Source organism: Hemicordylus capensis, chromosome 5 (assembly GCF_027244095.1).
Source record: "Hemicordylus capensis ecotype Gifberg chromosome 5, rHemCap1.1.pri, whole genome shotgun sequence".
Taxonomy (NCBI): domain Eukaryota; kingdom Metazoa; phylum Chordata; class Lepidosauria; order Squamata; family Cordylidae; genus Hemicordylus; species Hemicordylus capensis.
This window is the reverse complement of record NC_069661.1, coordinates 124,741,386-124,757,114: the sequence shown is the minus strand read 5'-3', so window position 1 is coordinate 124,757,114 and position 15,729 is coordinate 124,741,386. Positions and strand designations below refer to the sequence as shown.

The following is a 15,729-nucleotide window of genomic DNA, read 5'->3' as shown; positions in this document are numbered from 1 at the left end:
GTCAATAACCCATTTTAAGGATTTCCTCTGTAGAGAACCCATAATATGCTAGTTTGCCACTGATCGGGGTGGACCACTTAAACCTGAACGAATCAGTTTTTATAAGAGAGGCCAGCCCCACACAAGAGAACACACATTTTAACCAAAATAGGATGATGGTTCTCCAGTAACAGGTTACCATTCTAATCAAGCCCACCTCTCTTCTCAACACAACAGTAGGAACACAGCGGGGGAAAGATAATATTGATCTAAGAAACTTCAATTGCAAAGCTTCTAAAGACGAGAAATTTCTAGCTGTTCCTAACTGGGCTCCATACAACAATTGGGGATGAACTTTGGTGACAAATAATTTAATTGCTGCAGGGATATAAGAAGCTCCCCTCGAATAATAAAAAGAGGTTATAAGATTAGTAGTACGCTGAGCCGTCATCAGAGTGGACTTAAGGTGGGGGCTACGTGAACCTGAAGAGTGAAATACCACTCCTTGATATTTAAAGAGTTTACTTAGGCTATCCTATGACCATTAATAGACCAGTTATGCTTTCTGGGCTGTTTTGCAAAAACCATGATTTTGGTTTTTTGATAATTGATCTCAATAGCCTCTTGAGTACAAAATTTTGATAAAATATCGAGAGCACGTTTCAAGCCAATTGGTGTTTGAGATAAAATTGCCATATCATCAGCATATAACAAAACCGAAATGTGCCTATTTGCAATTTTAGGGGAGTGGATAGAAGGGATGGAGACATGAGCAACTACAGAACTGATGTAGATATTGAATAACGTGGAGGCTAATATGCAGCCCTGTCATACACCCCTGCAAGTGGGAATCTCAGATGACAAAGCCCCCAAAGCATTGCAGCGAACTTTCAGCTGGGCACCATAATACAGGGCAATTATCAATTATAACAGCCTTCTACTTATCACAAGATCCCACCATTTTTGCCAGAGCCTCTCTCGAGATATTAAGTCAAAAGCAGACTTGAGGTCAATAAAAGTAACACATAGACCAGAAGATGGCTTGGTGGAATACTTTTCAGATAAAAATTGCAGGATAAGGGCATGGATGTTCCAAGGTGGACCGACCTGCCCGGAAACCAGCCTGCTCCGGGGCCAGAATATTATTCTCATAATCTAATCCGTAAGTTTTAAAAGTAAATGTTTGGCATAGATCTTACTGACAACACTTAATAGGCTAATAGGGCAATAATTATTAGGGTCGTCCCTATTGCCTTTTATGTAGATTGGAATGATGATAGCTATGCCCCAATCATGGGGAATTTTGGCCGTGGAATTGATGTATGTAAAAAGGGAAGCCAGTAAGGGCACCCAACAACTAAGGTTAACCCGCAATACATCAATGGTGACAAAATCAAGACCTGGGGCCTTACCACGAGGAAAAGAATTAATAAGCCTTTCTACTTTGGAGCATGATATGGGCTCCCAGGTAGGAATCGTGAAGCTATGTAGTGCCCTAATAACTCTGGTGTTATGCTCCAACCCAGACTCAGATCGTCTATAGAAAGTGGACCTGAAGGGAAAGCCTGAGTGGCTGCTTTTGCAGCTTTCAGTTCAAAGTGGAGCTCATGCACCATACCCACCATAAGTCCTAGGAAGATCCAGGAACTCATGGATCTCACAACAGATGAGAACTGCATTGTACTACAAAAGAATGAGTTTCCCCACATCTATAGGATATGTGAACCAACTCTTGGTAATTGAAGAGACCTGATTACCCCAGCTTTGCTTTTCTGAGAGCTGTGCTAAACTGAGGAAATGGATTAGCATGTGCTCTTAGAGGTTGTAGTGTGTAGGATTGGAAAGGTTTTTTCTGTCTTTTTAGAGTTGCCAGATAATCTGATGGTCATTTTAACTGAAGACTCTGTAAAATGAAATGAGGCTTCATGTTAAAGTAATTTTGACCAGAGCACCATCTAAACCAGTGTTTTTCTAAAACCTTTTGAACTTGAGGGGAGGACTTATAATAGCACCCATCCAAAATGGCACCATATAATTTATATTCTTGAGGGATGACCAATAGATGCAGAGATAAGATTCTTTTTGCAATAGTGGCCATTCTGATGACCGTTATGAGCCACACATGAGAGAGTGACCTTTATGTCTCTAATGAAATCTTCTGTATATGCTTGCCACTAAATTTACAACTGAATAGGCTCTTCATATGCTATGTTCCATGACTAGAGGATGTTCAGACTGCTCAGTTATTGGCTGGAGAGGAGAGAAAGCTCTATCTGCCCCTGCATTCTTTTCTTTGCCAAAACTCTGTGATGGGTGCTCTTGTCTCCTGTTTGAGAATGTATAATTGAAGGCATTTATATACTGGGATTTAATTTCCCTTTATGAATTGTATTTGGGAAGAACTTAAAGGGTTTAACTGCTGCTATCTCAATGCAAAATTCTGGCTCTTGATTAGTGATGCTTGTTGCCTTTTCCTGTACTGATAGGTTGAAGAAGGGCCTCTGGATGGTGTGGGAGAACTCCATCTTGAGTCCTGAGTATAATAAAAGGGCCAATTTTTTGTGTGCTGTCCTTAACATTTCAAGAAATGGGACCCATCTTATAGTGGGCTTGACCTGTGTATTGTTCTCTTTTCTTCCTGCACTCACCCTCTCAAAAGTGCATCCGAATTATAGGATTTGGATATAGTTTGTTATAGGATTCTGTTATTTGCATATAAACATACTGGTATCTCTTAATTTTATCAGTATAAGAAACTAATGTCTTACAGTTCCCCTGTGTGCCTAATAATATGCCAAATAGTGTAGTGATACAATTTGTTTTAATTATGCATAGTAAAAGTTTGTAGAAGATCAGCCAGGGTTATGAGTTAATATGGCTGCAGAGGAAATAAAATGTATTACTATTGGAGATATATTTTCCCCCGTGTAGCTTAACATATTAAAATAATGGTTTCCTGTTTTTGCGTGTTAAAACAATGTCAGTTTCCTTTCATCAACTCCTTATTCTACTGCTGTTTGCTTCTATCTAGTGTTCCCTTGAAAGGAAACAGTGAGGTCATTCTCATGACTAGCTCTGCCTGGGTTAGCGCAGCCCTACCCAGGTAATACTGCTCATCAGAACCACCAGGATTGGGACAGATCCTGTTGCTCCTTGGCTGGGTAGCCCCGGCTAAAGGTTAAGTAGGAAGGCACAGAAGTGCCCTTTTCCCTCACTGTCTGGTTGTGTGGGCAGTCAGGCTGTCAACAACTATGTAAACAATGGTTGAGAGAAGAAGCGACTTGGCCTCTAGCGTTTCCACAGTGCATCATGTTGCTTGTGCAGAGCATTATGAGATATCTGGAGGCTGGGTGTCCTTCTCTTGACCTACGAATCAGCACAATGCCTGCTGCAGTGTTGATTGTATGGGTGGTGCCTGTAGGGAATCAGTGATCATGTGGCGGGGAAGGTAAGTAGGAGCCTGCCTCCCCTCCCCCCCGCCCTCCCTGACCCCAGTAGGATGGTCCTGTGAATGGCCTTATTGTCTGCTAACGTAATTGGGATTCAGTGGCGGACAACTGTTTGACCTGCAAGGCTATCTTAAACCAAACCAAGTGCTATTTCTGCTGTCTTAGGATGCTAAAAGGTGCAAATATATGGAAAGATGCCCTGTGCTCTGTTTACATCTTTGTTAGATGTAAATAGATCTTTGGGGAGGCTCTCTTCAGTTCTGGATCTACAAAGGAAGAAAATTTTCATGTTTGTGTGTTATAATCAGTAATTTTAATTACTCAGAATTAATTGTCTGGTCACTTTTGCTTGTTTATCTGTAGATATGGCCTGAAGTAACGGATCCTGAAAAGTTTGTATATGAGGATGTTGCTATAGCTGCATATTTGCTGGTAGGTTGTGGTTGAAAGTCTAGTTAAAAACTAAGAGTGCGTGGTTGTGATGACAAAGTGCACCTTTGCCAAGAGTCAAACCTGACTCTGTTCAGGACTTGACAGACTATATTTGGGGCACCATGTCTGTGACATCTTAACAGTCTTAGCAAATTGATGTCTTTAGTTCCAAGAAGTGATGCATAAACAGCTGATGTTGGCTTTTGAGTTGTAAAATGCTTACTTATGTTTATATTATGTTTTCCATCTGGGAAGGAAGCTCAGCACTGATTATACTTCATTAATTTAAAAAAAGAAAAAAAATCTTATATGCACATGAGGAAATAAAACAATAATATATGAACCAAAGTGGGAAGAGGAAGCATTTGAATAACAATTTTACATTCTTCCTAAAACAGAGCATTTGTGTTAGATCATATAAAAAGCTCATCTGTCCCAGCATCCTGTTTTCCTCAACAGTCTACCAGATGGTCTCTGGGAAGCCCAAAAGTGGAATATTCAGACACACTCCTTTCATTGTTTTTCCTCTTCAGCTGGAATTGGAGAGCCAGCATGGTGTAGTGGTTAGAGTGCTGGACTAGGACCGGGGAGACCCGAGTTCAAATCCCCATTCAGCCATGAAACTAACTGGGTGACTCTGGGCCAGTCACTTCTCTCTCAGCCTAACCTACTTCACAGGGTTGTTGTGAAAGAGAAGTATGTAGTACACCACTCTGGGCTCCTTGGAGGAAGAGCGGGATATAAATATAAAAATAAATAAATAAATAAATCAGAGGCATGCTGCCTCTGAATCTGGAGGTAGTGTCTAGCATCATGACTAGTAGCCATTGATAGGCTTGTCCTCCATGAATTTGTCTATTCCTTTTTAGAGCCATCTGTACTAGTGGCCATTACCACTTCTTTTGGTAGTGAATTCCTTAACTTATGCAAGTGTGAAGAAGTGCTTCCTGTTGTCAGTCTTAAATTACCTATCAGTCAGTCTCGTTGGATGCACCAATGTTCAACTGTTAGGGAAGAGGGAGAAAAAGCTCTCTATCCACTTTCTCCCCATTACACAATAGGAAGGGATGAACTTTGGCTGTCTGCCTTAGAGAGCATATTGTACATTTAATGGTGCCGCTTCTGAAAATGCTCTGCTGTACACCCTTATTGGAATCTGGAGCAGAGTATAACTGTTTGATCTCAAAGTTCATACTGGGGATGTGCAGAACGTTCTGACTCAAAACAGGCCATTTCGAGTCGGGATGTTCCGAGCGCCATTTTGGAATCCCAAATGGCACTCTTCTGGTCTCTACGCACACATGGCAGCCATTTGCATGGTCAGCACCACTATGCAAATAGCTGCCACATGTGTGCAGAGGCCAGAAGAGCACAATTTTGAATCCAGATTGGCGCTTGGAACATTCAGAGTCGAGACACCCAGCTCAACCGGTTGTTCCAATGGAACGTTCCGGGGATTTAGCATTCTGTCACGAGCTCAGAACAGGAATGCAAGCTCAGAATGGGAGTGTCCTCCTAAGATGTGCTGGTCCGAGCCATTTGAAGTTTTAAAGTTTTTTGGTTGTTTTTTTTTTAAAAAAACTAATAGCACCTTGAGTTGTGTCCAGAAGCGAATATAGGTGTTCTAATCAGGTATGAATCACAGCCACCGGGATGGGGCCAGTAGAAGAGTGCGCCAGCCACTATTATGCTGACTGGGGTGGCAAGAGGGTATGCATTCACCCTGCGCCTGCGATTTTGACAGCAGCGCCGGCAGGGGAAACGCAGTGGGGGAGGTAAGGACACCCTCCCCGCACCTTAAAGCAACCCCCTCCCCATCTCTGAACCAGCTCGAATGCCGGTCTTTTGAACCGGTTCAGCGGTCTGTGATAGACCATCGAATTGGTTCGTGCACACTCCTAGTGATAATGAATAAAAGGTTATCTGCAGAATCTCTGATTTGATTACAAAATCTTCACAAATTTACTCAAAGTTTGTACCACGACTGACAAATCTATTATTCCCAAACAGCAGACGCCAACTCTTTTGTTACTATAATACTCCAGTTTGCCTACCTTTAAATGTTTTGATGGGAGATTTGACTGAACTGAGGACTGTATGCCTGGAATGATAAAAATGAAAGTGTAGATATAGCAAAAGCCTGAGAGGCAGTGGCATTAGAGTACTAGTTCTGACTGCAACTCTTATATAACAAAATTAGGTTGAAATACTGATGCACAAGTTCATAACGTTATTTTCATTTAAACTTGGTAGTAAGTATGTTAGGAATTTGGATCATGTGCGCAATATACTTGAGTAAATATTTTACTGTTTCTAGTTAGAGTGAAATATTTTTTCTAAATAAAAGTTGCTTATGACACAAAAGGAACAAACATTTTAAACAATTCTTAATACCAGGAGAGTATTTAGAAACATTTAAATGATTTTGTTAAATTTCATAAGATCTCAAGAAATGTTATCATCTTGTAAAAATAAAGTGGGATGTAGTCACATATCCATCCACATGGTTCCATCATAAATAATCCTTGATTTCTGTGAATCCGTATTGAAGCCTGATTACTCTCCATGTTAGCTAATGCTGTTTGTCATTCACAGTTTCTGAAACTTGGATTTTGTTTTGTTTAGATTCTCTGGGAGGATGAAAGAACTGAGAGAGGATTCTCCAGGAAACAGTCTTTTGTGGATCTTGGTTGTGGAAATGGCCTCCTGGTTCATGTATTAAGCAATGAAGGGGTAAATAGCAGCCTGGATAGCCCTTATTTTTAGCAACTTCTATTAAGTTCTGTGCAATAAATTAAACTGGTGGTTTAATTAAACTGGAGGCAGGACTGTCCTAGGGGGCTGTTCTGCCAAAGAAACGGGTTCTCTCAGGGTCAGGTTACTTTCTCTCCCCTCCATAGTACCTTTTATATATGTACCTTTACTTGCTCTCACATGTTGTTGGCTCGCTTTTGCTTCTGTGGAGGAGCAAATATTGCTTGAATGCAAAACATCTATGCACACACACACCCACCCTTCTTGGTTGAACTGTTGCCAGGGACACCTCTGGGTATTCCTTTCTCACTAGCTCCAAGGCAGGACAGATTCAATTGGTCATAGAAGTTTCAGCCACGCCTCCTTGGTGCTAGGAGGATAACCCCTCCCAGTTCTTTCTGTCCTTGCTCAGCTCCAGGCAGCCGTGTTTTTTCTCCTCCAGCTTCTTTCTCTTCCTCCAGTGTTGGTCTTACTCGTGAGTTATTACCCGTGTGTGTTTCTCTCTCTGCCATATTTTCCCTTCGTGTCCACCTTAGCAAAAAAAAAAAAAAGAATCTGTTTGTTTGTTCGCCCCCCCTTTCCTCCCCCGCCCTCCCTTGCATGGAGTCTGAGCGTAGGGGAAGGATAGTTTTGGTCCCACGGGGGTCCCGCCAGCGGCTTTTTGGACCTGGTCTCTCAAAGCCTCTCGGATTAACTCTCCCTGTGGCTGCCTTATCGCCCGCCCGGGAGTCCGACTGCCCGCCAACGCCCCAGTCCTCGGGTGCCCTGCTGGTAGCTCCGGAGTCAGCGCTCCCCTCTCCAGACCGCTCATCTCCACAGCTGAATAGTGCAGCAGCAGCTTCTAATGCTCCGACAACAGCTATGCTACCAGCGACGGCGACGGCCGCCTCAGAGCCGCCCGCGCCGATTGCCTCTCGCCCTCCCACTGATCTCCCACCCCCGGGCCGCGAGACACGTGCTGCAGTGGCTAGGCAGGCTACCCAGGCACAAGCGGACGCATCACTACTCCGTTGTCGTAGAGTCCCCTATTCCAACCCGCCTCCCACCTCCTCGGAGATTCGGGAGATCGGACTGCGACAAGAGCAGGAAAGGGCCTTAGAAAAGGCGGGAATGGCGCGAAGAGATGGAGCGGCGGCCTTTTTGGATACCCCTGGGCAGCTTTCCTTAGAGGTACTGTGTTTGGAGCCCTCTGTTGGTGCGACTTTGGGAGAGCCCTCAGACTCTGCTCCCGTACATGTGGGCCCCACTACGTCATCGGCTGCTCCTGTTACTGCAGCCTCTGTAATCCAGATGGCTATTCCCCAATCTTTTCCACCAGAATGGCAAGCCTGGTTCCAAAATGCCATCATAAATACTGTCTCACAACTGAAACCCGCAAAAAAGGGAAAGAAAAAATCAAGGAAGCGGAAGAGAGCCTCCTCATCCTCGGAGAGCACTTCTTCTTCCTGAACAGAGCCCACCTCCTAAAAAGGCTAGGGAAAAGAGAAAGCACCTAAGACCTAAGAAGGCTCTCAGGCCAGAGAAACGTGCCCCCCCCCATCACTCTTCGGAGATTTCAGAGCACGAGTCGGGGGACCCCACTCCAGGCAATCCCAGGCCAGTTAACCCTTCACGGCCAGTGGTCTCGGATTCTGATGTGGAGATTGACCCCTCTAACCCGGGGGGGCTTCCACAAGATACCGAACCCATAGACAGGGAGGAAGGGGAATGGTCTGGCGGAGAGGACAATGAGGCAGTCTCGGTTTCTCAGAGACTGTTTGTGGCGGAGGATTTTAACCCATTAATGACACGTATTCTGAAAACCATAGGTCTTTATCAGAGTACCCCCGCTGATGCCTCCGCCTCTGATAAAGGAGAGGTGGTTTTTCCCAAGGCTAAACCTAAGGACATCCTCCTACCCCTTCCGGATTTATTCACGGAAGTGATCCAGCAGGAGTGGCTCCTCCCTGCAGCCAATAGGAAACCCATGTCTATAACTAACCGTTTTTATTCTTACCAGCAGGCTCCATCTGACCTCCTTAGGACGCCTTGTGCAGATGCTCCCATCGCCCAGCTGGTCTCCAATTCATTGGTGCCCCGGGATGGTGAGGTGACCCTAAAAGATCCAGCTGATAAAAAGGCTGAGATTGCTTTTAAAAGGACACATGACAACTCCTCCCTATCTACCAGAGCGGCCACCGCAGCATCTATGGCTGCAAGAGCTTCTCTTTTATGGATAGATGACCTCCTTCACGATACCCCATCTGACCCAGTCAAGCTTAGGCAACAGTTGGTGAAGGTCCAGAAGGCTCAGGCTTTCATAGCCGATGCCAACCTGGACTCTGTAAGATTTTCCTCTAGAGTTGCCGCCGCTGCAATGCTGGGGCGCCGTCACCTGTGGCTAAAGAATTGGGAGGTTGACAACACCTCAAAGAGCAACCTAACTGCGGTTCCATACGACGCAACCAAGCTCTTTGGGGAGGCTGCCCTTAAGGACATCCTAGTTGAATCCCATGACAAACACAAAACCATGCCTTCAACGGCACGCAAACCAGACCGCACGTTCAAAAGGCCCTCTTCCCAGTGGCAGCCTTTTTGGGGCTACCGCCCCTTTAGGGGCAGAGATAGAGATTTCAAACAACAGCGCGGCTCCTGGGGTCGCCAACGCACCCCTTACTGGGGTAGGCAATCTTACAAACCCCAACCCTCTACATCCAAGCAAAAGCCAGCCCAATGACACGCCCCAGGGCTCCCTGGGGGGCCGCCTCGGCCGCTTCCTCCCCGCCTGGGAGTCCTCTAGGAGACAACTGGGTTCTCCAGGTCATCCGAGTGGGCTACAAGATAGAAATGGTCGCCCCTCCCCCCCCCTCGTTTCCTTCCGACCCCTCGGCCCCGGTCGGCTATCAAGCACTCCGAGATGGCTCAGGCAATCTCTCATCTCCTCAACATCGGAGCCATAGAACCAGTCTCATCCTCTCAGGAGGGGAGAGGCATCTATTCTATCTTGTTCACCGTCCCCAAAAGGGACGGCTCCCGATGCGCAGTTTTGGGCCTCAATTATGTCCACAAGTGGGTCCGGCGAGAACGCTTCTGCATGGACTCTCTACATTCCATCTCGGAGGCCCTACATCACCAAGATCTTCTCGCCTCTGTGGACCTCAAAGAGGCATACCTGCACATCCCTATTCACCAGGAGAGCAGGAGATTTCTGCGATTCAAATATGCAGGCCTACATTACCAATACATGGCTCTTCCCTTCGGCCTCTCATCGGCGCCCAGAGTCTTCACCAAGGTCCTGGCCCCGCTGGTGGCCCTGCTGAGGCTTCGAGGAGTTCGGCTCATGGCGTACCTCGACGACTTGTTCCTTCACTCGCGATCCCATCTAGAGGCACAACAACACATCTCGTTGACCCTCGCAGAGTTAGAACAGCACGGCTTCATCATCAATCGAGAAAAAAGCCAGCTATCCCCGTCTTGCCGACTCCTCCACCTGGGGGTACTCATCGACACAGAACAGGATCGTCTCTTTCTCCCGCAAGAGCGATTTGTAACCCTGACTACAGAGGTGTGGAATGCCTTACAGTCTCCATCCCCTTGGCTGCTCTCTCTGGCGAGACTCCTGGGCCTAATGGTCGCTACCATAGAGGTAGTCGCATGGGCCAGACTTCACTTCCGCCCGCTCCAGTGGTTCCTCATTCCCCACCAGCAGGCCATCGCTCGGAGGCGCAAAGTAAAGGTGAAGTTGCCGCCATCGGTCCGGACAGCCCTCCATTGGTGGCTTTCACCGGATCATCTACTCCTGGGGAAGGGGTTCCTGGACCCTCCCAAAATCATTGTCACCATGGACGCCAGCGACAGGGGTTGGGGCGCTCATTGCCTCGGCTTGACGGCTCAAGGCATTTGGTCAGCCACAGAAAAACTCCACAGCATCAGCTGGATGGAGCTTCGTGCCATCAGGTTGGCCCTACTCTCCTTTCACTCCACGATTCTGAAGCGCCACGTACTGGTGAAGACCGACAACACCTCGGCGAAGGCGCATGTAAACCGGCAAGGGGGCACCCGATCCCACTCCCTCCACCAAGAAGCGATCCTCCTCCTCTCCTGGGCGGAGAAGGAGCTAGAGTCCATCACAGCTCACCACGTACGGGGAGACCTGAACGTTCTAGCGGATTGGCTGAGCAGGGAGGATGTACAACCAGGAGAATGGTCGCTCCACCCGGCCGTGTTCCGGCAGGTAGTAGACAGAATGGGGTCCCCGACAGTCGACCTGTTTGCCTCCCCGCTGAATGCTCAACTGCCTCTCTTCATGACCAGGTTCCCCTGCCAGGGAGCAATGGCAACGGACACTCTGTCAGCGGACTGGCCCCCGGGCCTTCTATACGCTTACCCTCCGACCCCCCTGATCTCCAGGGTCCTGAGGAGAATTCGCCTTGTGCAGGCCCAAGTCATTCTAATCGCCCCCTTTTGGACTCACCGCCCCTGGTTCGCGGAACTGCTTCACCTATCCACTCAACCTCCCTGGGAACTCCCGGTCCGTCCCGACCTCCTCTCTCAGGGGCCAGTCCCTCACCAGGATCCCGGGTGGTTAAGGCTTGCCGCATGGAGACTGAGCGGCGAGCCTTAAGGCAATTCGGTTACTCCACAAAAGTCATCTCTACTATGCTGGCATCCTGCAGGTCCTCCACTAACCGCATCTATCAGTGCACCTGGAGGGCCTTCCTGAGGTGGTCGTCTCGCCACTCCATTCCCAGGGGCAGTGCTACTCTCCGCCACCTTCTGCTATTCCTTCAGGATGGGCTAGACAAAGGCCTCCGCCCCAACACCTTAAAGAGACAGGCTGCGTCACTGGTCGGACTGCTTTCGGGACACTGCCCCAGTTCCTGGTAAGCTTACCCACACCTGAGGCGTTTCCTTAGGTGTGCAACTCTACTATCTCCTCCGACGGTGCACCGCTTCCCGTCGTGGGACCTGCATGTCGTCCTAAAAGCCCTTCAGAAGCCTCCATTTGAGCCCCTTGCAAGCGTTCCCCTGCGGCTGCTATCTTTTAAGCTCGCTTTCTTGGTGGCAATAACGTCAGCACGGCGAATTTTTGAACTGAGAGCCTTGTCCGTCCATCGATCGTTCTGTATCTTCTCCAAAGATGCAGTAAGGTTAATCCCAGACCCCTTTTTTAGGCCTAAAGTGGCCTCGGTTTTCCATCAGTCTCAAGATGTTTTCCTCCCGTCCTTCTGCCCAGGTCCGGTTCACAAGCGGGAAAAGCTTTGGCACAACCTGGATGTCCGGCGTTGCCTCAAAAAATATATCGCCCACACCACCTCGTTCAGAAATACGGACCAAATGTTCGTCTCCTTCCATCCGAGATCAATGGGCTCGCCTGTATCAGCACCTACTATTGCACGATGGATACGGGCGTGCATCTTGCTGGCGTATGAGACTCAACGCTTACCTCAGCCTTCAGGCATCTCGGCACACTCCACCAGGGCGGCGGCCACCTCAGCTGCTTTTTCAACTAATGCCCCAGTCCAGGACATTTGCAGAGCCGCCACTTGGGCTAATCCCTCTACGTTTACCAAACACTATAAGATCGAGTCCCACGCCGATATTCAGGTGTCCTTCGGAAGAAGAGTGCTTCAGCGGGTCCTCCCTCGGGAGTAGGCCGGAGCGCACCCTCCCTCTGCGTTGGACAAGCTGTGGTATGTCCCAGAGGTGTCCCTGGCAACAGTTCAACCGAGAATGGAGCATTGGTGTTCACTTACCGTGAAGGCTCCTTCTGGTTGATGTTGCCAGGGACACCTCGACCCACCCAGTTTGGCGCTCCTGGCCTCCTCCCGTGGGGAGTCTCTTCTCAGGCCTCCCTTCGGGGTTCGCAGAGTGTACCGATCAGTTTTTCCCCTCAGCCCAAACCCTGTGTGTGGCTCCAGTTTGTTTCTTTCACATATTTCTTGATTGTCCAGTCCGTCTTTTTGGTGTGTACCAGTACCTTTTCTCGGAAAGCAAGAACTGGGAGGGGTTATCCTCCTAGCACCAAGGAGGCGTGGCCGAAACTTCTATGACCAATTGAATCTGTCCTGCCTTGGAGCTAGTGAGAAAGGATAACCCAGAGGTGTCCCTGGCAACATCAACCAGAAGGAGCCTTCACGGTAAGTGAACACCAATGCTCCAATCTATGCACACACACAGACGTGAGTTTTGGGCAGTATAAAAATATGTTAAATAAATAAAATTAATAAAAGTGCTTTTGAATACTCTCATAACCACCCTGTATACTGGGATAAGGGATACAGATTTTACCTATCTTAGTGACATGATTTACAAGCCCTGCCACCACTTCCCACCTTCAGGATTGTGCTCCATGTATACATAGAGATGGCTGTATTTCAGGGAGTATGGTGAAATTGTGTCCATTTTTGCATTATTTTGGCAAGAGATGTATCTGAAATGTAAGGGATTATGAGATTATCACTTATCTAGTAATTTATTTATTTATTTATTTATTTTATTTTTTCTTTCAGCATCCAGGCAAAGGGATTGATATTAGAAGAAGAAAAATATGGGACATGTATGGTTCACAGACATGCTTGGAGGTATTGCTAAAACCTGTTTCTTTTCCATGGCATCTCTATCAACTGCTTCTTGCACAGATTTGTTTCTTGCATGCACGCTCCCTGAAACAATGTTTTAAATGCTTCATAAAAAGTAAATCAAGTAAATTTCCTATAAAACCAAAGGAAACTGGTGTACTGCGTCTTGCAAATCTATTTGTGTAAAAGATGTTAAAATGGTAATACTTCCAGAAAACATTGTAAGCTACCTTCACTTGCCTGAATTGGCTTTGTTCTTAACAGCAGATATTTATTTACATTTATTTACACACTATTTATTTCTTTATCATATTTATATACTATATTATATTTTGTGCAAAGAGCTGGCTAACAACACTGGCTAACAGCAATTGAGGTAGTTGTAATGGGAGATAAAGTAACTTTCTGAGTGAGCCTGAGTTGCCCTTTTTGGGTTTCCACAAAAGTGAGATGTGCTTGTTAATTTTTCATATTTTTTTTGTGATGAAAAAGGTTCAAGAAACATATAACCTTTAATATAAATGGAGAGGGCAAAAACCAGAAACCTAAGCAGCTAAAGTATATTGCAGAGACCTGTGCCTTGACATGCAGGATCATGGATACAGAGAAGATAGTTGTACTAAATGCCCTTTTTGTCTCAGGTTTTGAGGTGGCAGTAAAGCTCAGGCCCTTTGCCAAAGTGATCAGGAAGACATCCAGATTAAAATAGGAATGGATGGTATGAAAAATTCCATGGACTACAACCTAGTGTGCTCAAAAGATTCTGAGTCTTAATAATTCAGTACCAAAGCTTGCACTGGAATATAAAGAGTTTTCTCAAGGCGGGGGGACCTTCAAGGTACTTAAAGTCACTTTTTAATAGTCGACATGCATTTGAATTTTTTTTTAAATGTGGAATTGAGCAAAATGCACAAGCAGCATTAGGTTAAACAAACACTAAAGCCAGTGTGACTTGGTAAAGTGGAAGTTGCTTAGAGCTAATTTCACTGTAGGGCATATGCAGGGAATCCTAAACTATTTATAAAAGGAGACTACCTTCTAGCAATGACAGTGCTTTTTGTTCCTGCCTGCTTGTGCAAGCAGCTGTCATTGTCTAAATACTGTAGTTGGTGACATTACTAACTCACACTATTTCAGAACAACAATCAAATTGTAAATCTAATATGGACCTGTAGCGTTTGGTGTGTGTAAAGTTTTTATTTTCAGTTGTTTTTTTACTTGAGTGTTACTTTGGCTTGTACAGTACTTCTATTTCCACTGTCACCAATTATATAATGAAGCCTCTGTAGCTCTGTGTTTTTTACCATGATAACATGGCTTTGCAGACAAGGTGGGTTTGTTACAGAAATCACTCAGTCAGATGTACTTTAAAACAAAACAAGAATAATATTTATTTAAAGATGGTATCTGAGGTTTGTTTCACTACTGATTAGCAGGGCTGAAATCCTGCTTGCTTACGAAGTTGATGATTTGAACTTCTCACTGCACTTAGTTACTTTACACACAATATACAAAGCTTTTTACCTTTGAGTTCAGTTCCTTCCCAGAACTGTACTTCACAACCCAGTCTTTATTTCAGACCATTCTAACAACCCAGTTCTTTGTTTTTAGACTGTCTTATCCTTTTGAGTCTCAGAACTCCTCCTCTTTGAGACTGTTGCTACCCAGACCCAAATCACCACACTAACTAAACTTCACTTCCAGCTTCTGTCACTCTAACGGTCTCTTATGACTGACGGATTCAAAGTGTTCTAAGCCAATTTGCATACAATTAGTCCTGCACCATTTTATCGCAAGGCCATAATAGATTTCAGCAATAAAAAACTGTTTTTGTTTAATATATTAGCTTGATATATTAGCTTTTTTAGATTGTGAGCCCTTTGGGGACAGAGAGCCATTTTATTTATTTATATCTATGTAAACCGTTTTGGGAACTTTTTGTTGAAAAGCAGTATGTACATATTTGTCGTCGTCATATTCATTGATGTGCAAACAGTTGTCTTGCTTGTTTTTAGGAAAATACAGTTAGTCCCAACAGTCTCTATCCAGACATTGACTGGCTGATTGGAAATCATTCTGATGAGCTGACACCATGGATACCTGTAATTGCAGCCAGGTACTATTTAGTTCTGAGAAAACAAAAAAATAACCCTAATTAGAAATAATTAGAAAACAAGAAAATAACCCTGACTTGTAAATGAAGAGCTAGTGTGGAATTATTCATTTATTTATAAAATAGATTAAGCACCCTTCCGTCAAGGTACATAAAATTAAAAATAGAACAAAACCCATATGCATTTAAAGTTGGACAGGAGCAAAGACAGTGAGAATGATGAGTGATGGTGATAAGGCTTCAGTAAAAACAAGTCAGCTTGAAGGGGAGGAGGACTTAAATGCCTGAGAAGCCAAGGGGAGTTTTGGTTCATGGGGCATAATATAGAAAGAAACATTAAAAAATGTACCTGATAGAGCTGGATTTGCTCCAAGGGCCTTAAGAGTGTCAGTGGAAATTTTCTGCTATCCCCCCCCCCCCCCATGTTCACATAATATTATGT

General features: G+C 45.5%; 1 protein-coding gene across 4 annotated transcripts in view; it reads left to right on the top strand.

The window, feature by feature from the left end:
• Nucleotides 1-15,729, top strand: part of TRMT44 (tRNA methyltransferase 44 homolog) — a 41,641-nt gene that overhangs the window by 13,833 nt on the left and 12,079 nt on the right. For all 4 annotated transcript variants that reach the window (XR_008308764.1, XR_008308763.1, XR_008308765.1 and 1 more), the window contains exons 4-7: nucleotides 3,792-3,860; nucleotides 6,486-6,593; nucleotides 13,106-13,177; nucleotides 15,190-15,290. Coding sequence is in view for 1 of the 4 variants with exons in the window: in XM_053256981.1 (XP_053112956.1) it covers nucleotides 3,792-3,860; nucleotides 6,486-6,593; nucleotides 13,106-13,177; nucleotides 15,190-15,290 (350 nt within the window). In the remaining 3 variants the exon portion in view is untranslated. The remainder of the gene's footprint in view (nucleotides 1-3,791; nucleotides 3,861-6,485; nucleotides 6,594-13,105; nucleotides 13,178-15,189; nucleotides 15,291-15,729) is intronic.